The sequence below is a fragment of the Chroicocephalus ridibundus genome, chromosome Z (genome assembly GCF_963924245.1).
Source record: "Chroicocephalus ridibundus chromosome Z, bChrRid1.1, whole genome shotgun sequence".
Lineage (NCBI taxonomy): Eukaryota > Metazoa > Chordata > Aves > Charadriiformes > Laridae > Chroicocephalus > Chroicocephalus ridibundus.
The window spans coordinates 9,904,201-9,931,549 of NC_086316.1; the positions used below are offsets into that span (position 1 = coordinate 9,904,201).

At 45.9% G+C, this 27,349-nt stretch overlaps 1 protein-coding gene across 2 annotated transcripts in view; it reads left to right on the plus strand.

The window, feature by feature from the left end:
• The first annotated feature begins 1,334 nt into the window (after positions 1–1,334).
• Positions 1,335–27,349, plus strand: part of GRIN3A (glutamate ionotropic receptor NMDA type subunit 3A) — a 77,367-nt gene continuing 51,352 nt past the window's right edge. The window contains exon 1 of one of the 2 annotated variants that reach the window (XM_063320704.1): positions 1,335–2,643. In XM_063320704.1, coding sequence (XP_063176774.1) covers positions 1,945–2,643 — 699 coding nt within the window. In that variant the 5' untranslated portion in view covers positions 1,335–1,944. Of the gene's footprint in view, positions 2,644–22,944; positions 23,076–27,349 lie in introns of those variants that run through there. The other variant, XM_063320705.1, reaches the window with a different exon arrangement.

A 27,349-nucleotide genomic window follows, 5' to 3' on the forward strand; every position in this document is an offset into this window, starting at 1 on the left:
AGAGAGCAGTACGAGAACAACCCTAGCTTTGCAGGCCATTTGGAAGAGGGTAACAGCAGGTGTGTATGACAAGGTACCAACATCATGGAGATAAGGACACAAGAGACAGAGAAATATCAGCACAGCTGCACAAGACTTTGGTAAGACCTCACTTTGAAGAGAGGTGTACACCTCTGGTGACATCCCCTCAAGAAAGATGAATTTAAATGAGAAAACATGCAGTTCAGACCTGTTGGAGGGTAGTGACCACCTCTTTTATACAGCATGATGAACAGTGTTTCCTTCTACACAGATTTTGTGCATACCAAATGATGAAAAAGGGAGCATATGATGTGTCTTCAAAAATAGTTCTGAAGATAAATCTCAAAGAAAGAGGAAAGAAGGTTAACATTTAGTCGTGAAGAGCTCTTTGAGTTAAAGAATAAGGGTAGCACTAGGTCAAGCTATACTGCTCAGGAAGAAGGGACCAAAAGATTTCTAACCACTCCAGGAGTGAAGGTCTCAGACTGTCCTTCCATGTGGGACAGCAGACAGCAGGAAACCACACTGCATTCAAACAGGGCTGGATCAGCCAGGGAAAGGTGACAGGAGTCACACAGGCAGAAAATACATTCAAGTCCCTGTGCGTCCCCCGTGTCGGTAGGCTGCCCGCACCCCACTGCTGCGCAGAGCCGCGAGGTTATTTCGTGGAGGTGTCCCTGCCCATGTCAGGGGGTTGGAACAAGATGATCTTTAAGGTCCCTTCCAACCCGAACGATTCTGTGATTCTGTGTGATTCTGTGATTCCACTCTGAAGGACAACGTGGCTGTGGGAGTGGGCTTCCTTTAAGACCCTGGAGATCTATCACGGACCAGAGGCACCTCGCTGAGTGTGCCAGTGCCCCGATCGGAGCATTAAAGTCTCAGACCTCGGGTTAGCGCGGCTCCCGACTGCCCACGATTAAACGCAATTACCAGAACCGAGACATGGACGGGACTTTCCACAGCCCCTTCCAGACCCGCGCGCAAACGCCCATCTCTGCTCTGCCCTGTTTTCTCTTAGAATAAGTGTTTTCTATCATAAACGCAATTTTATAAAGTGCCTATGGCTTGTTGAGCAGGGATCTCGGGTCCCACATGTCGAAAAACGATTCGGTTTGAGGCAGCATCGCATGAGAAAGGCACCGAGCGCGGCCACCGCTGGCTTCCCCGGCGAACGCGCCGCGGCGGGCGGGGGGGGCGAAGGGACCCCCTCCCCGGCAAGGGACGGAGCAACCCGGTGTCTCTTCTCCGGCGCTGTGAGTCGGGGAGACCCCCGACAACACCCGGGCAGAGGTTTCCGTCGGGGCTGTCCCGGCACGCGTCCCCGGGGGACCAAGCAGGCGGCGCGGCAGGAACGGGCGATCCCCCGAAAACCCTCCTTCCTCCCCCCGGGGCTGCCCGCGGGGGCGGCGGCGGCGACTACAAGTCCCGGCTGCCCGGGGAGGAGCCGGTGCCGCTCGCCCTCCCTTGCCGGTGGGAGCGCAGCGCAGCCCAGCGACCGCCCGCAGCCCCGCCGGCAGCGACCCGCAACTTTTCTCGCCTCCGGAGCCGGGCAGGGGAAGCGCACCGAGGGCTGCGGGGCTGGAAAGGAGAATTGGGCAGGGGGGCTGCGAGGGAGGCGGGGAGGGGAGCGCGGTGCAGCTGGAGGGGGGGGACTCCTGCAAGGGAGGCGCGCAGGGGAGCGCACGGTGGGTTCGGAAAGGAGAGCCGGGCTTGCGAGGGACCGGGGCTGCGGAGGGCAGAAGGGCGGAGGAGGCGGGCCGCCCCGGGGCCGTGCCGCTCCATCCCTGCGGGTCCGTGGGGGTCGGGCCGGGGGGCCGAGCCTCGCCCCCCCTCCGCATCCAGCCCCGGGGCGTGGGCGCGGCGGCGGCCCCATGGGCGGTGGCAGGGGCGGCTCTGCGCGGGGGCCGCCCGCCGCGGCTGATGCCGCTGCCGGCCGCCCGCGGGGCGGCTGAGGCGGGCGGCGGGGCCGGGGGAAGCGGCGGTCGGCTGCGGGCCATGTGTCGGCCGGGGGTGCGGGGTCTCCTGGGGCGGGCGTGCCTGCTGCTGCTGCCGCCCTGCGCCCTGGTGCTGGCGGCGGTGCCCGGCTCCGCGTCCCACCCGCAGCCCTGCCAGATCCTGCGGCGCATCGGGCACACCGTCAGGGTGGGGGCCACTCACCTGCAGCCCCGCGCCGCCGCCTGGCCCGGGGGGGAGGCGGCGGGCGGTAGCCCCGAAGTGGGGAGCGCCGCGGGGCCGCGGGGCCGGCGGCCGGGGGGCGGCGGGGAGCGGCGGCCGCCCCACTCGCCCTCGCCGCGGGACGCGCTGCTGCTGGCGGTGGCGAACCTCAACGGCGTGGCCGGGCTGTTGCCCTACAACCTGTCCCTGGAGGTGGTGATGGCGATCGAAGCGGGGCTGGGCGACCTGCCCCTCTTCCCCTTCTCTTCCCCCAGCGCCTCCTGGAGCAACGACCCCGTCTCCTTCCTGCAGAGCCTCTGCCACACCGTGGTGGTGCAGGGGGTCTCCGCCATCCTCGCCTTCCCGCAGAGCCGCGGGGAGATGCTGGAACTGGACTTCATCTCGGCCGCGCTGCGCATCCCCGTGGTCAGCATCGTGCTGGGCGAGTTCCCCCGGCGGAGCCCGGTAAGGCGCCGGGGGGAGCGGGCAGGGCTCACCTCCCCGCAGCCCCGGGTACCCTGCGGGGAAGGGTCGGGCTCCCACGGGCGTGGGAACCGGGCAGCGGTCGCGGTGGGGAGGGACGCAGCCCGAGCCCTGCCCGGGGAGAAGCACTCGGACCCCTGGGCCGCCGGAGTCGCTTTTCTGGTCGTCCCCTCCCTCTCTTGCATCCTTCCCCCGTGTTGGCCCTTGCCCTCAGCGCTGGTGTGGAGGGGGACGAGCATCCTCTGGGCGGAAAGGTAGAGCTCGGTGGGAGAAGCTAAGTTGTGAGCCCGAAGTCGTGTGCCGCGTTAAGTTGTAGAGCTGAGAGGAGAAAGGGGGGTCCAGGACACGCGCTCATGAGAAGCTGCTTTTCTGGAGGTCCTGTGCGTGGCTTTTGGAGAAGGACACGGTTCTCAGACCAAAAGAAGGTTGTTAGCAAAAAAAAAAAAGAAAAAAAAAGCTACAACGAGCATTCAGGGTGTTTATTTATTACTTTGTTTATTACTGCTCTAAATGCTGTGCTTGTTTGTGTGTGGGCATGGTAGCTTGTTCACCAGATGACACTTCTTGGGGTAGTCGTTCGTTGTAACTTGACTTTGCATTGAGCTATCTGAAGCATTAGGATTTTCTTTGCTCGTAGTTCACGTGTCGCTGCAAGATCAGGCTCTTGCTAAATCTAATTGCCTAACTAAAGTAGCAGAAACTACAGTTTGTCTGTGGCTGTGTTTGATTGTGTAGAGTAGAAACTAAAAAATAGTAAAACTAAATTTGTTGTGTTTGACTGTCTGAGGCTGTCTTGTATACTTAGTAGTATCCGTGGGGAGGTAAACTTTCTGTCATAACAGAGATGGCAACTTAGCGTTACACACTCTGGAAAAAAGGTGATAGTTCAGTATTTTGCAAATGGGTGTTTGATGCCAGGAATCATCTTCAGGCAGAAGAGTTGGAAAAAAATGCTCTGTCCTGTGTGGCCCATGCAAGGCAACTGATGAGTAAAATGGCAGAAGCTGCCATTTAAGTAGCCAGGAGAAATAGTTGTTTTACATAAAAAGAGATAGCTCAACTTTGCTCTCAAAACGTAATCAGAAAAAAAGACTACCAACTGAATTTGCTTTGCAAAAGCAAATACAAAACCCAGCCTGGCTCAGTGTTAGATTTCTGTATTTTTTTTGTGTTAGATTGTGACAGAAAAGGTAGGAAAAGAAAGTCCATGCTAGGCATCTCCTAGTCTGTAATCGACAGTGTGACTGCTGTATGCTGTTCTGAACTCAGCTAGTTTTCTCTACCTCAGCAAAACCCATGTAACTCAGCTTTCTGTAGATTTATGCAGAAGCTCAAGGGTATCAAGGGTAATCAGTGCCACTGAATGCCACTACTGATGCATGTTAGGTGCCAATAGGGTCCAGGTTTTCTCAGTAACATCTACCAGCTTTGCAGCTACACTCACAGTTGTGCTGGAGCCAATAGCCAAAGCTACCTGAAGACCAGATCCTGAACGCAGCATGTCCTTGCTCTGTCTGTTAAAGTCAGAACTTTTTTCTCTTCAGTCTTGGAGATGGGTCTAAATTCATCCAAAGCTGCCTGAGGACAGAAGATGTATATAGCACCGGGTTAGAGTCATTGCTCCTTTCCACAGACTTCAAAGCTCCTGCTTAACTTTCAAATTGTTCTCAGTGGGGAGCCAATTGGATCAATCTGTCCAAATCGGGACTTTGTTTTTAAGCAGACATTTAAGTGTCATTGTCTTCAATGACAGTGAAACCAATGCCTGACATTAAACCTGTGCTGAATAGAATCCGTTTTGGTTTTTTTTTCAGCTGAGCTAAAAAAATCATTCTTCAAGGCTCTGTGGATTTTAAAAAAATCTCAGCCTTACTCAAAGGCCAGCAGGTAATACAAGTATATTAGTCTCTCAAGATTGGCTTGAAGCGCCTGACATCTTCTGACCACTCTTTTTTGATACCTTCACGTAACAAATAGCATTTTAAGGCTAGCTCTGGAGGCGATGCTCCGGCAGCCTTACCTTGAATACTTCCCCAGAGTTACAGGATTTTCAACAGCATATTGGCGGGGACCCCAGAGATGTTGGCCTGAGCAGCCTCTGGTGTCTTACTGCCCGCTGCAGTCAGGGATATTGTGTCCCTCAACAGTCCCATGCCAGTACTGGCATGAAATGAACATACCATGGACCTCCCACCTTCCTGCCCCCGAGCCACAGACTGGCTGCCTCTACTGACCGGCAGTTTCGGAGGAGGCAAGTGTAAATGACATTTTTGTAGGCGAGGCAGATTTTTGCTAATAGGCCCAGCATGCAGTTTTTCAGAGAGGAAAAGTCAGGAAGAAAAGACTCTGCTTCTGAAATGTTGAAGCGTGACCCTCCCTGGGGTCACCCGTCCCGCTGGTACTTTGGCCGAGCAATCCACCCCCCCTCCCAAACACCACCCCACACACGCTGGGGGGCTGCCTGCAGTCAGCTTTCTTCCAGGCAGGAGCAGAAGCAGACCCAAAACTTGTTTGCCCTTGAAGAGCATTTCCCACTGTCTGCCGTATGAGGAGCACAGCAGACACACTGACGAACTCGACGTTTGCTAGATGCTGCCTCAAGCTGCTTCTCCTCTGCATTCAGAATGTTTGTTAGGGTGGTTTTAAGGTAGTAGTTGTTTAACGGGGTCTCATTTTCCACATTACACCAGGACAGGAATGTACACGTGCAACATTTGTACTGCTGCTGCATGTTAACATTGAAAAATTCTGTGATTCTGTGATTATCACTTCGTACAGAAGTCTGTAATAAGTGGATATTCATTGTAACTGAGAAGAACATTGATCTTTGAGCAAATCTTCCTTAACATGGTGAAAAGCAATACTTAAGATGAAAATGAAGATAAGGATCCAGAACTGAAATATGTTTCAATAATACTGTCTGTTGCCTCCCTGACATTTGATGACATACTTCAAAAATGCAGCCTCGAGAGGAAATTCAGTGTCACAGCTGGGCAACTGGAGTGAAAGGGATACCTACAGTGTTTTCCAAAGTTTTGTGGTTGCGTGAGGGTCTTTAAAAGTCTGTTCCTCATTAAACATTCTACTCTCCCGAAGTTAAAAAAAAAAAAAAAGAGCAAACAGTCTTTCCTCGTGGCAATTAGCAATCACAAGACACCAGCCATCACCAAGTGTGGTACAGTGTTTGCTCTCTCACAAGCAGCAGCTTTTGCTGGAGGTTCAGGGTTGTGTGTGGCAAAACACACACGTGGCTTCAAGGGATGCTACACATAGTAAAATGTGACATACTTCTTCCATTTTCATTTGTATATGTCATTTAATGACTGACATATACTGACAGTAAATCCAGGCGCTGTTGTGACCTGAAAAAAGCTGTTTACTTTTCTGAGTTTAGTGTCACTTCAGTAAATTTTCACACTCTGAGTAAGCAAAAGTAACAATTTAACACTATCATTCAGCAAGCAAAATAACCACTGGATTTCTTTACTACTAACACAAATGCAAATTGCACTGAAGCTGTGACAGATCATTATTTTGGAAGCAGCAGCTCACAAGCCCTGATGCTGTTGAGTCGGGGCTCGTCACGTTACATGTGTTTGTATGAAGAAACACGCTTTATTTTTTCATTCCAAGACTGACATTGTCATTAATATTTTTCCCAGGGATGAAACAGGGAACAGATTCAGGGAACATGAGCCATAAATAAATACAGTGATATCACTTCTAGTACTACAGTTCAGAGCCAAGAGTTTGGGAAGAATAGCCCGTAGTATCTATTTTGTAGGTGATACTATCAGAAACACAGGGGAGATCATGTTTGCAGCAGCGTTCTCTGAACTTCAGGACTTAGGGAGTATTTTCACTGGCTTTCAGATAAATCAGTAGCTCTGATGTCTTTTAACATGAAAAGGAACCTCAGAGCAATGAAACAGAATAAAGTAAATCTGAATCATCAGTCCCTGCTCAGCCAGTCCATGCTTTATCTGGTTTCCCGAGGAACTGGAACTGCAGCACTGCTGATTACCGCTGTGACTTCAGAGAGGGTCAGAAGAACAAATAAATCAAGTTTTAGGTTAAACAATGAATTTCCTGGTGAAGGAGCAAGTTCAGCCCTACAACAGATGCTGTGAAAAGAAACTTTAGCCAGTAGCATTTAATTTTTGGTTTCTTTTTAAAGGAATTAAGCTTTCTTTTGAAAGCAGCTTTATAGTTTATACATATCAAACCACTCTGGGTAGAGAATTATACATCTTTCCCTCTTGGAAATAGCCAGGAGTACCACTGTGTGTATGGTACCCCCAGAAGTCACTGGCCTGCAAGGCACTGGGCGTGCAGAGCACTAGCAAGGGCAGGTAGAAATTACAGCAAGGGAATGGACATGTGGAAAAGCTTCCGTCCAACTCAGTGCCCAAAGACACTTTTCTCCCTCCTTCAATCCAGAATTGCATTTTTGCAGAAAAGTATTTTTGATTGGGGAGAAAAAAATAAAAATTTAAAAATCTCATTTTCCAGGAAAGACTACAAAACACGTGCCTAGCTGCAGGCGCTGGTAATTCAGACTATCATTTGCTAATCTGATTTAGCCCAAATGTTGAAGTTTGTACTAGTTACTGTGTAGATGAGGAATACGTATTCAGTCTTTCCCTGCGATCACCAACCCGCCTCACCTCACGCTGCATAAATAGCATGGCACATACCTTTTGTGCACTTCAGGAGGGTTTGTGAGAGGTGCCTTGAGGGAAAAAAGGATGGAAATTGAAAGGATGTGCAAACGAATGTTCAGCTGCGTCTATTTCAGCCAGAGGTCTCTCTGCAGCTTTGCTTATAGTGAGCTTTTGAAACTTGCACAATTCAGGCCACAGATCTGCTGTAGAGAGAGAGACTCCTTTTAAGTTGCCAGCTAATGTAAAAAAGCTTTGTGTAACTAACAGTTTTGCTCCGTAGCCACGCATCCTGTAGAGCCATTAATTCTTTCAAACACAGATTTCAGAGGCATAACCGGTGTTTTGCTGGCAGCGTGGTGGTCCTGGCGTCATGTGAGAGGTCTCCTCATTATAACAGTCCTCTGTTAAAATGCAATTACACAGTATTTGCTATCTGATCCAATCTCCTGCCTCTCACACGCCTTTCCCCAATATTGTCCTCAGGTTGCGACTTTGAGAATGGTTTTACTCGTGCTCCTGTGCAGTGTTGAACATTGTCAGCTACGAGAGTGGCCCAGTTTTCGTGGTTCACCGTGTTGTCAGCTGAAGCCACTCTGCCTGTTGCCTTTAAGTTGATAAATGATGTGTGTGGAAGGGAAAGGAGTCCTCGTTTATATTCTTCTCTGGGGTCAGAAAACCCTGAAGTTTTGTGAAAGTGACGTTGGCATAACATTTGGGAGTTGTATTGGCACCTTCTGCGTTTTGCGGTTTTTCACCTCATTTAATGCTCAGGGTCTGTTTTCTCTGCGTGTTGCACCCTTGATAACACAAAAAGCCATCCTTGTCTCCTAAACTGTCAGAGTCATTGGTTTTAAAAACAATTTAGAACACCACTAAAGGCATCCAGTCATGTAAAACAGAACATTGCTGCCGCCCTACCCATGGGGACTAATTTAAGGATAGTTCCTCTATCGACAAGCTTTGCATACTCAGAAGCATGGGACAATGAAAAGGAAAAAAAGAACTAGTCTCTTTATTCTAGTTACAATGTTAAGTAGGATTCAGTTCATCACAACTGCAAAAGATCCCTTTTCAGAATGCAGGAAAGTGGTGAAAGTATTTTTACTCAGTTCTTACCCCTGGATCCTTAATTTTGACATCCCGTTGAGACAGAAGGAGCCAGAGCTCTCCTAGGGTGAACTTTTCCAAGCAGCACCTTTCAGTGCTGTCTCTGGCCCCTCTCCTTTCAAAGAAATCCCCCAGAAACCCATTGAATTCACTGTCCTGCCACTGGGCTTTTGAATTTAAGGGATCTTGCATCTTAGAATATTTTAGCGTGGTATATGGTAAATGTATATGACACTTCGAGGTATGAGAATGTATTATTTTCCCAGGTGTTTTGCTGCTTATGGAGGAGCAAATTTTTAAGGTGAAAAAGTGTTTTCAAGCATACTAGTCCAAGACTTGGAAGTTGTTAGTAATACTAGAAAGTTACTTAGTATTCCTTACCACCCAAGTCTCAGTGAAATCTTACAGCAGCGTTCTTAAACTACCCTAATTTTTCTTTAACACTTAGCTTAGATAGCATAAAGATGTTCTTATTTTATAGTATTTGTAATTTGTAATATAAACCGTGAGGTTTGGTTACCACCACCATTCACAGTGTTATGCACCATGAATAATTTTCCATACATTTTTATTTTCCTGGCAATTATTATTTAAGGAAATATTGGACATGCCACAGTTTAAATGTCTGCTGATTTCAAAGTTAGGTTTAATAGGAGTACTGTAGACTTTGAAACTGGATAGTGCAGTGCTATTTGAAATACATACACCAGAGATTCTTCGTTTGAGTGGCTTCAAGTCAACAGTGGGCAATCTATCTTAAATACAGCAAGGGGTTATTACCCAGATTTAGAATGTGCACTGAGTCTATAATTATTTAAGGTATCTGACTCTGGGAATCCTTAGATAAAATTATGCCAATGGTCACTTTGTTCTTGAAGTACATCCAGCTCTGTCAAGTTTCATCAAATCACTTAGTCAACTTTATAAATTCTGTTGTATTTTCAATTATATCAATTCCATTTGAAAAGGGTGGTGAAGAGTTAAGATTTGGGAATGGGGTAGAGGGAAGGTCATTCTTGTAGTTAAATACAGTACCAGTAGACATCTCCTACATAAATGGAAAACAAATATCTATATTGAATTGATAGGAAAACTCAAAAGCCAAGATACTCGCTTTGTAGTGAGATGTGCTGTTCTTTATTAGTCTCCTTCCTCGCTGTACTCATGATATCATCATACATTCTGGAGAAAATATCAGATCTGGCTAGTAGCAAGAGTTTCTTGTTCCTCATCCTGTACTGCTTCTCTGATGCAGAAAAAGCTGAGTTAGCATCAAATTCAATAGCATACACTATGTTTTCTTTTGAGTTTTTTTTTTTGCTGTTCTGGGTATTCACAAGGCAACATCTTCCTCACTGCATAGCCTAGAAGAGGTCTTTCATAATACACTGAACAAACTCATTTTGGTGATGAGTGATTAAACTATGACAGGGTAAATCATTGATTATTACTTTACTGATGACATGCATTATCAGAAGAAACACCAAAGAATCCTTAGCTGTATTCACTAAGTAAAAATTAAAATTCTGCCAAAAAAGACAAATTTAAAGACAATTTGGTAGCAGATGCTGTGTGAATACAAAAGTTATGGTACCAAACAGATTATTAACAAAGAAAGCACCCCCTAGAAATGGAGGTTGGGGTGTGCAGTATAACTTCCCCCAAGAATGTCTTCACAAAAGTCAGAGAAAGCACCTCATCTTTCCACTAAAATGGAGGCAGAACTATCAAAATTAGAAACAGCCCAAGATCTTGTCATGCTCTATGTTATTCAATTCAATGCTCACAATTGAATTCAAAGCCTATTTACAAGTGTTTTCATTTAGGGTATATTTAATGAGTTAGTTACTATTGAAACCCATGAAATATTGAAAACTCACAGTATTAGAACTTTTGGCTATGTTGGATTTAGTTACAATTTTAAGCCATCAAATAAAGTGTTTATCTCATGTGTTCTATTCTTTTCCTCTGCGGATTTCCATATAATTTTTTAACGTTAAAGAAATCCAGGCATAGCATGGCTAGAATTTATGTACTTATTATAATTAGCAGAAAATTGGGAAAAGCACAGTTTCTCTTAAAAATTTAGATTTTTCTTTCAAAGAAGACTCAGGCTGTAAATCCATGTTTCTGTAGATCTTACTGAAGGGGTTTTAGAGAGGGGAAGGATCATCTTCTCATTTTGATTGAGAGTACACCGAATCTCACTGCAGTACCAATAGCTATTGCAGAGTTTATTCTGAATAGCTGAAAGGAGCCAGAGAAAAGAAAGAGGAGGAAACAAGAAAGCAAGAAAACTAGAAACATAAATGCCAGTGACACAGGGAGAGAAGGGGAGAAAATAAAGTGAATTGAAAAAAAGGAAGAGGTGCCCTTTTCTGTCTCTTTACTTTTCCCAGAAGCATAAGAACAAGGGAACTGAATTTTACATGAAAGCACCATACAAAGAGCTGGGATCGCCAAGCACAGACCGAAACATCTTGCCCAAGTCAGGGTTGAATTAGCAGCGCTGTCTTGATCCCTGGCTAAGGATGGTTACCTCCAGTGAATAATGCTTCCCCCAAAAATAGAGCAGACCTCCCAGGGAACGGCTAAGCCAACATCTAGGAAGCAGTGAAAGGAATAAGAATTAGATCAAAGGTAGGTAGAGGTTTATTGTTTCTGTCAGAGGGGCTTCTTGCAAAGGGTGTGAGGTGTTGGTGTGGGTGGGTGTAATTAGTGGAAGCCTTTTGTCCTTGTTGGTGATGAGAATTATTGTAACAGAGACGCACCTGGGCATCTCAGGACACAGTCCCACCTGATGCTCTGGCAGCTGGGGTCTGAGATCTTCTGGTCTGCATTTCAGAGCGCCAGGAGACAGACCAAGGTCACTTGGATATAGGTGACGTCGTACCAATAGGTACCCAGAAGGGATTTCCTAACAAATGGGAGCAAGTTCAGGCACAGTGGCAGCTTTGGACATCAGCGACTGTTCTTTACTTCTGGTCTGGCCCTGAAGGTCTCCACATTTTACCAGACAGCCTGTCAATCAGCCAAATCGTTTCTCACCACCATGGGGAGAGGATGTGCAGATGGTGGAAGTAACAGCAGAACTGGGAGAAAGATTTCAGCTTGAGTAGGCAGCAGTGATAGATGATTCATTTATTAAGGAAGTCACACTCGAGCAACGCCATTTGTGCAAGGGACTCCTCGTCAGTGTGACTAAGAAGTTCACAATCTGGCCCCAAGTGCCTCACAGCTGTCACATCGAGCTACTAACATTACTCTTGGTAATTATGGACATCTATATGAAGAACTAAGAAGTGACTTGACAGCGTGGCAGACCACAAACTGCAATAAACCACCATAATTGTTACATGCCGCCTTTGCAGGGTAAAGCAACCAAATGTTTACGTGCAGCTGGCCTTGGGGCTCGTCTTTGGCTGTAGACAAGGTTTCAAAAGGCTTCAAGGTTTCAAAAGCCTGAACCTTCAAGGTTCAGGCTTGATGTTCACCGTTCAGTCCTGAGCTTACTGTATCCTTTCCCCACAGCGTGGTACAATACAGCCATTCACAAGCATCTTGCATCCCTGTAGCATATACATATAGATAGATATAGATATATATCCTGTCAGTGTAAGCAGAGAGCATTAGAATCATATAATCATAGAAAGGTTCGGGTTGGAAGGGACCTTAAAGATCATCTAGTTCCACCCCCCTGCCCTGGGCAGGGACAACTCCCACCAGACCAGGCTGCTCAAAGCCTCATGCAGCCTGGCCTTGAACACCTCCAGGGATGGGGCATCCACAGCGTCTCTGGGCAGCCTGTTCCGGTGTCTCACCACCCTCACAGGAAAGAATTTCTTCCTAATATCTAATCTAAATCTCCCCTCTTTCAGTTTTAAACCGTTACCCCTCGTGCTATCACTCCACTCCCTAATAAAGAGTCCCTCCCCATCTTTCGTTTAGGCCCCCTTCAGGTACTGGAAGGCTGCTGTAAGGTGTCCCCGGAGCCTTCTCTTCTCCAGCCTCAACAACCCCAACTCTTTCAGACTGTCCTCATAGCAGAGGTGCTCCAGCCCTCTCATCATCATGGCCCTCCTCTGGACTTGCTCCAACAGGTCCGTGTCCTTCTTGTGCTGAGGATTCCAGAGCTGGACACGCTACTCCAGGTGGGGTCTCACGAGAGTGGAGTAGAGGGGCAGAATCACCTCCCTTGACCTGCTGGCCACACTTCTTTTGCTGCAGGATGCTGGGGGCTCTTTGGGCTGTAAGCGTGCATTGCCTGCTCATGTCCAGCTTCTCATCCACCAGCACCCCTAAGTCCTTCTCCTCAGGGCTGCGCTCCATCCATTCTCTGCCCAGCCTGTATTTGTGCCTGGGATTGCCATGACCCAAGTGCAGGACCTTGCACTTGGCCTGGTTGAACTTCATGAGTTTCGCACAGGCCCACCTCTCAAGCCTTTCCAGGTCCCTCTGGATGCCATCCCTTCCCTCCAGTGTGTCGACCATGCCACACAGCTTGGTGTTCAGCGGCAAACTTGCTGAAGGTGCACTCAATCCCACTGCCCATGTCGCCGACACCGATGTTAAACAGCATGTGTGTATTGCTGTGCGAAGCATCCATCCCTATCTTGGTGAGGTGTGTGAGGGCGTTACCAGCAAGTTGAGAGATGATGCTGAGCCTCTCAGATGTGTCCCGCTGCATGGAGTCTCCCTTGCCATGGACGGCACTCTTGCAGGAGCCAGGATAGACCTCCAGAGCTGACTGGAAGGTTTCCACTTGGCACCAGTTTGAAAAGATCTGGTGTGTAGCGTGCTGGCTAATTAACTTTTGTCTGAAATGTTTCAGTCACCTGAATCTGCATGGCTGCAGGCAGCAGATGGGGAGGTGGAGAAGGAAGGGGAGAAGAGTGAAGGTGAACACAGGTGCACCCTCAGTTGCCACTAAGGCACAGCAAACGGGGAAATTACTGTGATTGTTTGATTGCTGTTATTATATAGGAGAAATCAAATGTTAGGGAATTCAGCAGCAGACACCATTTTTTCCTTTTCTTGCTACAGTATTTTTATTACTTCTCCTTCACCAGCTTTCATCTGTGATGATCGTTTCCAAGGCCTATTTTCCAATGTGGAAAGTGTTTGAAATGCATTATAAAAATCTATGAATATGCTGCACAGGCATATTTTAAACTCTTAGTATTTCCCTAAAGGCATGCTATTCCACTTCCAGCTTTTTTAAGACTGTGAAGGAAATGATTGCCCATGCTGTTCATAAGACATTTTACAAGGCTTTCTAACTTAAGACAGAGTTAAAAGACGAGATAGATCTTCAAGCATAAACCGATATTTTAAAAATGAAGTTTTGCATTTGTTGCAAGGAAGGAACTATTAGACATAGCAATTAATAGCCAGAAAGAGCAGCTGTATTATGCACCAGGCTCTCTCGATGATGCTACTGATAAAGCAGTTACATTACACTCATCTTAATAGCGTACTCACTCAAACATGCTTAAAAAGAACTTTTTTTTCCTTTTTCAAATCAGATGAAAAGTCAGTGTTATGAGTTCACAGTTTGATCATTTTCCGGTGCTATTTTAGATGAAAGCGTAATTATTTATCACTTTCTCAGCATGTAAGGCTCACTCATATATATCAGCTAAACAGCTCCCTGTAGGAGAACAGTAGTTTTTAAGAATTTACTATACTCAACGTAAACATCAGAACATGGGGAAAAATCGATGTAACCTTCACTCGGAGCTGATAGCTGGCCTCTTTCACGAGTGTACTGAAGCTGTTTTACTTGTGATTAACATTTTCTTAATATGCTAATACCATGGAGTTAATTTTACCTCGACATTGGAAGGGCAACAAGGTGGGAGAGTGATGTGCCTGGGTTTCCTCTGTTTAAATTCCACGTGATAGGTGATAAACTATAGAGCTCCAAGGGGACAAATATATGTACACCCAGTAACAGCCTCAAGGCAAACATAGGTAAATAGTTGAAGCAAAAAGCATGGATTATTTTGGGTTTAAGCTTCGAGACATGAAAAATTCAGATGTCATTGCACCCTGTTGCACTTGCCAAACAGGAGTTTCCAGGTGCTTATTCTTGTTTCCAGAGTATAAAATCAAGCAACGCTTTGATGGAAGGCTCCGCTCTTCTGCCGTCTCTCTTTCCCCAGTCACCCAGCACCAGTAACACTTAGTGACACTTCCCTGCTCCAGGGCTGCAGAAGAAGGTGGTGTCTGACCTCGCGCACTCCTCCCCTTTGTTGCCAGTTCTGCAAAACCGATTGCCCTGCCCGGTGTGACAGGCAAAAGATCTGCTGCTGTTCCCGGTTACCTTCCGACCAGACAGGGGGGCAGCTCATGCCAAACTCCCACTGGCATCTATAAAATTGTCTGCTGGAGGGCTAATGAGCGTGAAACGATAAAACACAGCATCAGTGTTTGTTCCTCAGAGATTTGGGGGAGAAAAAAAAAACAACAAACACTTATTAACCACCTCTTTAAAAGTTCATGTCACGGTGTATCAGTGTAGAAACAGGGTGGATAGGCTGGTACGGTTAACAGTACTCTTGTGGCCTCTGATTAGGAATCTTGCATCAGCAGTCAACACAGGGAAGCCAAAATGATGATTATTCAGTCACCCTTATGATCATCTTTTTATACACATGAATTATTTACATTGTACAGGGTACTTACACACTTGTTAATTAAAACCTGCTTTTTTCATTCATTTATACCCCCAAGATCTCTTTAACGCATGTAATCCTTCTAACGGCATTTATTTCAAATTCATTATGCCATATTTTGTTTAATGTTATCTTTCATTGTATAAATAGAAAATCCCTCAGTGCAGAATACTTGTGGGAAAGGATTCCTTCACACTGAGGATTTCTTTTGAGAGAGAGATGAGGGATCAGTCTATTTTGAATACTGATGCCCAGAATCCCCAGGAACCCTCAAATTTTTTACAGCTACACCATTTTCTACTACATTTCTTTTCTTTCTCTTCCATTTTCAGTGTGGCATGCTCATTTCACCCTTTCTTAATCTTGCCCATTCGTCTTTCTTCTGAGGTCCTGTCTTCCACTGTAGGATAATACAGATCCTAAATTAACAGAGCCTTAACTCCAGAAAAAGACCGCAAGGCTCTATTGTGATACAAATGATCAGCAACATAAATTGCTCATCACTCACTGTTCATCACATTCTCTGAAGAGCACCAAAAATAAGACACTTATTTATAAATAGCTCAGCCTGCTAGATTCCAGTGGAACTCGGTTTCGTGTCTTCCCACCATTTTGACAGTGCATATAAATATGTAACGTGTAGTTATGTGAAAGTTAGCTGGGCTGCGATGTCCTCCTTGGGCATTCACAAACCTTCCAGGTTTACAGCAAAAGAATAAATTGCAAATTGAGACCTGTGGTGGGATGCAGTGTACCACATGATTAGCATAAGAAAGATGCTTTGCTTGACAGAGAATGGGAGCTTGTTGCCCAGATCATACTGCTCTTGTGTTCCTCCCCAGAAGTGTACTTTAAGAGGAAAATGAAGTGAGAATTCACAGTGAATAATACATCTGATAATCACAGACACTTTTTTCTGCCTGAAAACCACCTGAAATTTCTGGAACAAGCATGAACAATATAAGCGTTAGGAATAACTGCATCCCAGAGCCTTCCAAAAAATGTATTGGAAGTGCTTCCATTTACTTCACTGGCTTTGAATAGGGACCAGCTTGAGATACAGTTTTGGTTGTTTGGCTAAGCCGTGTGATTATTTTTTTTTTTCTCTTCCAATCTGATGAACACAGGAATTGGAGATATACACGGAAGCTGGAACTTGCAAATACTGCAAGTGTTCGGTTTTGCAATTCATTTTCTATGAGCATTTATCCTAGTGTAATTTGATTACTGGAATGTTCATGAAAAGCAAATGTTGGGGAGAACAAGAACAGCTGAAGCGAATCATTTCATTCATGTGAGTATCTATGTGTTGTTTCTGATGCAATTGCCATCATTAAAAAACCGAAACTGCTATATTCAGACTTCCTGTTGTTTTGAGCGTGGTGCGGCTTTGCTTAGGATGAGAACTAGTCCAACAGGATCTGTGGCTTGTTGCTGCAGTATTAAAACTATATTCCTAAGTTAACTTATCAACCTAAACGTTTAATTTTACCTGACTTTGCCTTATTTTCACCAGAGAGTTCCCTTCACTTAGAAGTCTATAGAAAGCTGTTCACTGGCTAAGATCAAGGATAATTCAGACAATCTTTTTGTGGATCCATATTCTGCCAGCACTATGAGAGCAAATGCATGTCTTCCGAGAGTCATACAAAATTATTACAACCTTATTAGAGAATAATAAGCATCAAAATGGCTTGTTATTGTCAGCTAGAGGGGGAAAAATGAGTATGCAGTCTGACCGTTGAACAGGGGACTCAAATGGGAGATTCGGTCTTCTCCCACCCAGCTAAAAACTGGATGGGAAAATACACTGGGCTGAATGCTGGGATAGTTACTGGTCTACCAGTCCAGGCATGGAGAAGTCCAGCTGAATTTCTTTGCTTTGTCAGAAGTTTCCTGTGGAAGGTTAAAAGTTGTCCAAGGCTGTCAAAATCAGCAGCCGCCCATTGTCTGTCTGTAAACGAAGCGCCGAGTCTGCGCGTTTGACCACTGCCCAACGTCGCCACGGTGTGGTCACCGTTGGAGCTCTTGTGTGGTGCTGCAGCATCCATCCTTTCCAAGAGCACTATCGATGAGAGGAAGAAACAGCCAGCCCAGAGAGTAAGTTCCTTGCTGTGCACCCAACCTTTTTTTGTGGAGGACTTTACTACGTCTGCTAACATGGCAAGGGCTTGGAGAACGACACTGCCCTCCTGGTGAGGTGACTCCTCCTGCCTTCACCGTGAGCTTGGAGGATGTTGTTCCAGCAGCCTTCACACCTCTTTGCCTGGTCCCCCACCCCCAGTTTAACAGTTCGCGTGTTTGTCCATCAATATGCTTAAGCCCGTATAAAATCTCCAGTCATTTTAAGAGTGGTCTCCCAACAAATGCTGCTTACCTTTCAGAAAAGAAAAGCAAACCTTTCACAAAAGATCCTGCTTTCTGTGAGTGTCCTCTCCCTTTTATTCTCACAGCTGGCTGGCTGTTTCATTCCAATTTATTAATAATACATCCTGGTGTTCTGTGTGGTACCTGGTAAAGGGTTTTAGGCAGGGGATTTTACAGAATATATCAGTTCCCTTGCTTAGACAGGGCAGTGCAGCCGCTGTGTCAGTGCAGAATATCACAGCAATATTACAACAAAATTCAGAGCTTACGGTTTTTCACCTTCCTTATATCCATCCCAGGTCACTGAAATGTGTAGAAGTATAATTTATCTTTTGGGAGACTGATCAAGACTTGCATTAAAGTGCTAGCATCATGTAAACAGAGGAAACTGAAACAGGGAAGAAAAAAAATATGTTCCTTTTTCTTCAGGGAATATACATTTTTTGCGATTTTTTTATTATAGGTTCTCTCTCCTGAAGCAGCACCATTTCCTGCAGACAGAAGCTTTGATCGTATGTTCTTGCCAAACTCACAGGAGCGGTGTTCTGTCATCCCTTCCTTCCAGGTTGACTGGGGGAATTAGATACTCCTCTGCAACACTTCCCCTTGTTCGGAGAGTTAAAAATCACAGCGCCAAAAATAGTCGACGTGAATTCCTCGTCCCCAGGCTTGGTTCACCAGACTCTGCACAGTCATCGTGGGTTATTTGCATGGAGATGGATAGACGCAAACATCTTGCTGAGATTAGTGAGACATGTCGCTTTCGTATTTTATCACAAGCGTTTATCCATGTTAAACTCCCAGGGCGCGCTTCATTTTCGCTGGTTCTTACCCTCTCCTTTAGGAGGATACAATCACCCACTCAAGAAGCAGAAATAGTGCATGACTAACTATGTCACGGAACAAATGATTAACACTAAGTAGTTTGTGCTAGCTGTTTGCAAACAATCCACGTGCCGACAATTATGCTGAAGCAATTTTGTGAATACCTAACTCGATGTGTTTTGCATAACTCAAGACTGGCTCCCAGATCATTAAATTCATAAACTTCAGTCTTGTTTGTTAAATTCATAAATGTCATTGTTTCTTCTAGTCCATAGAACTGGTAGTGCTAGACTGGACTGTGATATTAGTCCGTAACACTGGACTGGCGAAGGCTGTAGGAAGGATGGTGGCTCCGATGATCGAGGTGCCATTCAAAATGAGTTACAGCTGCTGTGCTTCGAGAGTTTATAAGCTGAGGAGGGCAGTCATATGCAGGCTGACCCATAAATACATCTGATGCTTTTGGATTTGCAGCTATGCAAATAAAGATGCCATTTGACCCAACTGCACCCAGTCTACCTGCAGAGAGCCTGATCTGGCTGCCCATGCACATCAAAACGCCCATAGAGTTCATTATCAGGAGCTGAGGGTCTCTTCATCGGCTGTGATCACTCATCAGCCGTCTGCTGATGCCACAGTTGACCTAGAGAGGGCATAGCATCCATACGCGCGTCATCCCGTGGGGTCAGGGCAGGAAGCGCTGAGCTGTGAGGAAGAAAATGTGTCATATGTCAGTAGGAAGCTCAAGCACAGACAAGATTTTATGGATTCATTTGGTTCGGAGTGTTTGAGAGCCTTCTGACTCGCAGAAATGTGCAGCCTACCCTACCAGCTCCTAAAGCACAAAGCTCTTAAAAAATAAATTAAATACCCAACTTACTTGGGTAATTGGTGCTTTGCAATGAGTGTAGTGGTTTTCAGCTGTCACAGTTGCGCAAACCCTACAGAACTTTAAGGAGAAGATGGGTTATTTTATAAGAGGGGGATACAGAGGCAGTGGAAATGTAAAGGAATTGCAGCAGTGAAGGTAGAGCCAGTATTGTAAAGAAAACTAGATTTATAAAGGCCTTTCCCCTCATTTCCATGCTGCAAAGCATTCTTACATCAGTAACATCCAGCCTGTTAAATTGTTGCTGTTACTTTCATTACTTCCTCATAAAGGAAGCCAACCCCTATTAACCTGCCACAACAGTTTTTCCCCTTTCCCCCTCAAGTAACGTAAAGTAGCAGTACAAATAAGTTTTTGCATAAATAGGTAGGATGAAGAACTTTATTTACAATGAAGTAAATTCGGTATTTAGTTCCATCACAACAGTTTGTCCAGCTACTCCTCGCTAGTTTTTTTCTACAAGGGTAAAAATTATATCAAACTTCCCCACCACCAAAGGTTTTGCTAGTGTGTTGAGCTGGTTTTGTCCCTATGCTGTCAAATTTCCCATCAACAAGGGAAGATCTTGTATTTCTTCAATGCAGCATGAATTTCCAATTTCTTTGTCAGCTCTATGAAGTGTATGCAGCCCTCCAGCCCCACCAGTGGTGGGACGATGGCCTCCGCTGCGAGCTTGCCCCTTGGGCAAGGGATGGCAGTAAGGCAAAAAGCTCTCTCTTTACGGTAGAGCTGCTGCACACGGGCTGTTGTCGGGGTCCGTTGCCACCAGCAGTGATGTGTCCATATGGTGCTTTTATGGAATTGCAGCAGGAAATGGATCTACAGGGGAAGGCTGATGAGCTTCTCCTGATGATGTGATACTGGGATCAACCACCCTTGCCACAGGCAGAGCCGAAGGAAAAGAGAATTACATTTGTTTGGCCAGTGTCTTGTGATTAGTGCTAGCTTCTGGCAGGTGGTAGTGTCAGACAGCAATACGAATCTTCAGTACAGCCAGATGGTCCCATCAAGCATGGCATACTGTTTTTCCCGGTGTGCATGGTTGCATATTTGTCTTCAGTCTGTGCCCGCTATCACATACTACATACGTGTGGGTGGACACACTGCTTGAAGCCTGTGAAGTCAGTTCGCGCTGTTCCACTGAGTCCAAACTCAGTACAAAGTGGGATTAATAAGTATCATTCATATTTTATAGTGATTTACAAGCTCTGTGCAGTCACTTCATTGTTGGTCTAAATGTCGCTGCTAGGTGCAGAGTAAAAGAAAACCTGGTAGCAGTAATCTATGCAAATGTTTGTGCATCATAGAGAGGTGATGGTACTGTGTATTTTCTGTCAAACGTTTAGATGACAGCAGACGATTGAATCACTGCCAGGAGCTGTAAATGTTCACCTGGTGATCTTGCACATTATAAATCAAAGGATGAAGCAGGCATGGGTGGTGATTTTTGATACATTCTCCCAACCCTCACCACAATACTTGCAGTAAACCACTTTCTGCTCTGTGAAGTGCCTGCTGCAGTAAGGTCTCGTTTCATAACTCTGTACCTGGGACTCTGTTGGAATACAACGGATAATTAGTAAGTTGCTTATCCACTTAAAACTAATGAGGAAATACAGTATGTATCCAAATGCTTGCAGACATAGGGTCCTAATGAGGCAAGTGTCCATGGCATAGGTGACACTAGTCTGGAAGGACAGACCGTGCAGTGTGAGTAGTGTGATGGTACAGATGCCCAAATTATTTAACAATAACACATAAAACAAATTGCTGTTTGTTACTTTCTAAATTCTTTTATCTATTGATGCAGCTGTGTCTAGCACAGGAATAACAGGAGATTTGAGCCCTAGATTCAGCTTCTGGCAACATCTTGGTATATTCTCCAAGATGTGTGACTTCACCTCCTTTTTTTTTTTTTTTTTTTTTCCTTCCCTGTGGTCCCTCCCTGTGTAAAAGGGTGTGAAATATTTATCTTGCTGTAAGCCTTAAGATGGGCAGAGAGCAGTTTTGGAAAGGATGGAGCAGTCTGTCCGTGCCACGGCGGCGGTGTGTCCCCCTGCAATCCTTCGGAGCGGGTTATCCCCTTTTTACAGAGAGGGGTTTGCTCGAGAGGGCAGCACAAGATGAGGCAGGGATTTCAAAACGGATCGCTCCGTTTCTATATTCGACAGCCAGCCAGGGCCCCTTCCTCCACCTCCTCCTCCTCCTCTGCCTGTGTGCCTTGGTAACGGGCTCTGCGCAGTCACACACTTTTGTGGGTAGCTGCTATTCGCTTTATTGGAAACTCAAACGCTTCTGCCTTTGGGGGCGGGGGGGTAGGCGCCTCCTGGTTACAGGATCGTGCCTTGTTTTGAGTTTTGCATGCCCAGGAGAGAAATTTGCAAACACTGGCCACAAAACTTTTAAATAGTACAGCTGTCTTTTGCACGGGTTTTTGTTTGTTTGTTTGTTTGTCTGGTTTGTAGTGATAATTTATTAATTCAGGCTTGGGAAGGAAAAATGGGGAGCGGTGATTAAAACATTTACAGCGAATATAAACCACTAGGCTTTGCTGCATTTTCAAAAGTCAGATTCTTGTCTTGTGTTGAAAGATCATAAATCTGCAGCTGAGGAGCTAGCAAACATCACACCTCCCAGTTTATTTATTTTCTCCTCCTGCAGCAACTTCTGGTTTTGAGTGACACTTATCCTTGAACTATTTCTTATGCAAACAGACTGCCTCCTGCTGAGGAAAGTAGCCTCACTGTGTGGTGCAATTAGTGAAAGGTGCCCAGCGAGGTGAGGGTGCCTATGCAGGATGAGACTCTCCTGCCCCAACTTTGGATGGACAGCAAGTGGCATTTCGCGGCCGCTCAGAATGGCACGTCCTGGTGGCTGGTCCCCTCTGTCAGCTCCCTGCCCCACCACATGCAGTGTGTATTTGTTTTTAAAAGAGAAGTTTGATTTTTATTTTTCTTCCCCTGCTCACCCCCAGCCCTGGGAACCAGTTGCAACTCTTCTTTCTGATTTTTGGTCTTTCTAATTAAATCCTTGATGTATTAATTAAGAAACCTCAAGTGGAGATGTTTAAATGCCGATCCTAGTTTTAAGCCAAGCAAGTACACACAAGAATTCACCTTAGAGCCGTGATTTAAATGTCTAGCCTCAGAAAGATCAACTACTAACTTAATCTACCCTGGCCTCATTTAACAGAGCTGAGAGATCAGTCTTTGCAAGCTTAATTCTCAGCTTGCTTTCATACAAAAAAATCAATATAGAGCAAAATGCACCGGTAGGTAAAATTAATCCTGTGGAACATGCCCGGAGCAAGGCGCAGCAGAAGAGGATGTGATGGTGAGCTGGTGCTGGCTTTCTGAGGAACGGGACATGGGCCAGCGCTAATTTCTCCCACTGTATACTGCCACATACAGCTGTCGTTACAGTGGCTGCTCCGTGCGTAACCGCATGCAGCACACCCTGTGGGCATTTCCCTGACTGGCAGGGACCTGTAGAGATGAAAAAGCTAACTTGGTGGCCGGTCATTGTCCTTGAGGAGCAGCAACCAGTGCCCTGCAAGGAGTGCGGGGGATCCCATGGCGGCCAGGACTGTCCTGGAGGTGCTGCCTGTGCCCCATCCCGAGCATCGCTTTGCAGCACTGCCTCAGGATGAACGGGGAAGGCTTCTTTGTTGAATTGCCACCTCCTTCCCTGTTTGTCTCCAAGATCTGATGACCTAGTTTCACTCTGCTGAGCTGCCAACACCAGAGAGGGTTGCACAGCCTGTTGGTAGGCACATAGTCATTTGTAAAAATAATGAGACACGGGGGCACAGCTACTGAGAATATGGGGAATGCAAATGCTCAGGAGGAGTTGAAGATACTTTCAACCCATGCTGGAACTGGACTGGTGAGTGAAAACAGTGCTCCAGATTTTATTCCTTGCTGCAGGTATTAATGGTGAATAAAATCTAGTTGAATTAAGTGCTGCGTGGGTACATTGAGTGCGTATCAGAAAGGACAATAGCTGCTTTTGTAAAACGGTATCAAACTTCTTTTACCTACATAGCATTAACTAGTCTTCTCTATACCCTCTCTCCTTATATTCTACATTTTCTTACAGAATTGATTTATTTTTGTTCAGCCGGAATTTTGCTCACGCCCAAAAAGCTGGGTAGTACAGAAAGTGTATTCATAGCCTGTTGTGCTTGTGAAAAATTAGCATTTGATAGTGATATACTGCAACACATCCATCTTGCTGATGGGAAGGTGGATGCTGCTGTAACAGGGCAGGGATGGGAATGCCGTTGCAAGAGCCCGTTACGCCAAGGAGCCCGGCAGGAGTGACATGCCAAGGAGGATGGTGTGGAGCAATGCTTGGCAATGTGCATGGCAATTACAGCCCTGGTTGCCAAATTCCCTGTCAACTCTTGCACTGTGTTAACAGTTGTCCTCAAGAGGGAGGCATCACAGCAAACACTGCATGCAATTAACATGAGCTTTAGAAACCCATTCTGTATGCGAAGCCAAGAATTAATTGTTAGTCTCATTAAAGTCCTAGCAGTCTAATCAAAGTAGTGTCATTGGTCCCAATGATGCTAACACTTATAGGCAAATTATCCAAGTACTAGAGCTCATTCTCAGTAATGATACAGCTCAAATTGCCATACACGCACTTCCCCTGTCTCTTTCCTCAGGTGCTGGGCTCACCCTTCCATGCAGCTCTGGGTCCTGAGGTTGGCATCCTCATCTTCAGGGAGACAGAGCAAGTGCGTGTGTGCTTTCATGGGGTAGGGGTTGTTAGAGGCAAGTCATCTATGTCCCAAGATCTCTAAAAGGAGGAGTATGGTGGTGGTAGCAGGAGTTTCTTCCTCCTCTGGGTTGGCTTTTGGTCACTTTTGTATGTTTGTTAGCGCCGTCTGCATCTCTGCTGTATTTACTTACCCATTCCTCATGCTTTTGCAATTCCACCTTATATCCACATTCAGAGTATCTAGTACATGTTACATATATAGATACTGGTTCTTTGTTCTCCTTTTACTCAGCTCCCAAGGTTGCAATCTCCTAGTGACCAGAAGCTGACCATTGGTGAGTTGTGATTTTTATCCCTGGCACCTCTGGTGCCATCCTGTGTTTGCAGCGTGAAGGCTTCTCCTCTCATCTTGTGGGGATCTGTGATACAACCCCATTTGTTTTTTTTTTTTTCAGCAGCCTTTGAACTGTGATTTCTTGATAATCCAAGTAACATTTTATTACAGCAGCCTGATCACACCTACGTCCTCGATCTAGGGTCCTTACTCACGGCCCTAAAAGACTCTAAAAGACTAATAAGTTAGTTCTTCCTGGCAGACACACACAAAGAGAGTGCTCTGGTAGCCACTTAAATAATTTGCTGTGTCAAAACAGCACCACTGGTGTATTATCAGAATTTCTTTACAACAGGGTCTTCCTGCATCACAGCTCAGACATTGGGAGTGCCAGGGCCAAGGAGGCAGATCTTGGCAAGCCTGAAGGACAGGCACCATCTGCTCCCAGGTGCTGCCACAGTTTTGGCTCTGCTGCTATCAAAACTTGAATTTCCACCTGTCCTCATGAACCAAAAACTGGGGGGAAAAAAGCCCTTCCGCTGTGCATCGCCTGAATAACACATGAGGGGAAACTCAGACTGCCTGCTGGGGAGTCGCTTTAAAACAGAGCCCTTCTGACTGATGGCCAGGATGTGAAACGCACCAACGTTTGTGAGGTGCTTCTCAACAGAGGAGCACAGCAACACCCCTAGACAGTCTGCTGAAGGGCTTTGAGTTAGCTGAATGCTGTGTCTCCTTAAGGGAAAAATTAAATTCTGCTAAATCCTGTTTTCCAGTTATTCAAGCTTATAGTGGCATTCAGAACCCCGAAAAGATACACCTCCATGGACCAGTCACTGTATTTTGCATCCTTTACAAGTGTAAGAAGACCAGTAATGGGGTAGCTACAGCACGAACGCCAAATGAGAAATCCTGCTCACAAACACGACAGTCTAGATGAGGCCAGCCGTAAGAAAATGTGTTACTGGGAAATGGCATTAGAAAGAAAGCCTGGGGTAGAGCTAGCCACGATCTCCTTGCTCTTGCTGGCAAATGCTCACTTACTTGTGACAACCTGATTCTGCAACAGTGTTGAGCTTCTAGAAAATATTGCCACGCAGTAACAAATTGTCCATTGTGGCTAATAGTCACACTCGTTATCTCCTGGTATCTTTTACCCATTTGCAAGGGCTTTGGGGACATGGATTACAATGCTGTAGCACTTCGGAGCAAGAGTCACAGACATGGACCCGGCCACTTCTTTCTCCAAGCTGAAGCGTACCACAGAGCAGAGGTGGTTCTCTGGAGTTTTGCGTTGCTATTTTAATGATGGAGGAAGGCCTGTCATGGAGAATTCCTGCAGCTCCCCCAGTCTATTTGTATTGGCAATCATCTGTCTTTTCTTAGCTATAATGACACATTTAGTGGAAGCAAAACCTATTTTGGGTCTTGGCATCTGTATGAAATATTTTTTGTGAAACTTTAAATGTTGGACTTTATTTTTTCCTCCTGGAGCAAAGAACACCTTGAAGTTTTTGAAGTGGTATTAGTTGTGATAATTTATAAGTGCCTATGAAGATAAATAATGGGTCTTACTTTCCAAGAATAGCTGGAAGTTCATATTTTATATTGCCTCTTCGACCTTGTAGAGAGCTGTACATATTCAGATTAGTTTGGAGTATTTGTATGTAGGCATTAGAGATGCTAAGCAACCTCAAGTCATGACTGTCTGGTCTAACAAGAGAAATTATTTTCAGGACAAACTAAGTCAAGACTTAAACTAGTCTAACTGTTGTGGTTTTGTGTGTGTAAAATCAACAGTCGGTGCCTTTTTAGGATCTGCTTGTGAGTGTTGCCTGGACAGCTGCCAGGCTTCTTTTGCTGCAGGAGTCAGGACAGCTCTGGTTAGTCTAAGCTAACTTTTGTCTCTCAGAAGCTTTTAAACCACCTGCAAAAAATAGCCTTTAGTGTGGGCACCTGTCCTGTTTCCGATTACAGTCTTGGTCAAACAGGTGTGTATGTGGAGACGGGTGCACAAGATGCAAAAAAGAGGAACTCATGAAGTCATCCTCCTCAAAGCAGGTCTGGGATTTTCTTCCCCAGAGAACTGAAAGGCATGATTATTCTCCTGTCTAAATAGCAGAAGAAACGTATGACTGGTATTTTTAATCACACTGATGATGATGATGATGCTTAAACGGGTGCTTAAGTGTCTTGCTGGATGAAGGCCTAGAAGCCAAATCTTAATGGTTACCGATGTCCATGACGAGGGTGTGGGAGTTTAACTGGGACCAGGCGAGAGCCCAGGAGCAGCGCAACACCTGTGCCCAGCTCCCGGTGCTCTTCAGAGGGGAGCGGAGGGATGTGTGCCTGCCACGATCACCGCTTGTGCCGCTGCGGAAGCTGCAGAATGGTTTTTGAGAAGAAAACCTGGATGCCTCACCCTCCGTGATGTCTGTCCTCTTGGCTACAGCCACCCGCCACGGGCAGAGCAGGTTTCTCACTCCAGCCTGGAGGTGGAGGTGCTGGAAGGAGCACACCATCCCTCCGTCGCGACCAGGCGGACCATGCAGCGGCTGGGATGCAGTAGGCGATGTGGTGGGCAGCTCAGCAGCTGGTCGGGTAGGGTGGCAGGATGTCTCCATCCGATGTCCTTCCCGCGGTCTGCCAGCTGCCAACACAAAATCCGTCCTTGAAGCACTGCAGTTTCAGCAGTCAGGCAGATATTAAAAAAAATAAACCAACATTTCATAGCGTCTTTTTTCATGGCATGGAAGGAAGGAGCAATAGGTGTGCCTGTAGCCTTTAGGGAACTGGGTTTTAAGCCTGAATTTTGTAATTTCAACAGTGGAAGAAAGAGCTTCCCAGTTTTTGAAGCTGCGGCATCAGCTTGCGCACAGCTGCCATTTAGCTCTGTTTGTAAAGCTGTGAGTCCCCACAGTTGCACTGTAAGCCAGAAGGCTTTTTTTTTTTTTTTCCTTCGGTGGGGCTTTCTCTGATGTAATTATATAGCCTGTTTTCTCTTTTGTGTTTATCATAAATATATATCTAAGCACTGCCTTTGCCCCCGAGAGTCAGAGGGGAATAATATTTTCTGTGTATTATTTACTTTTACACA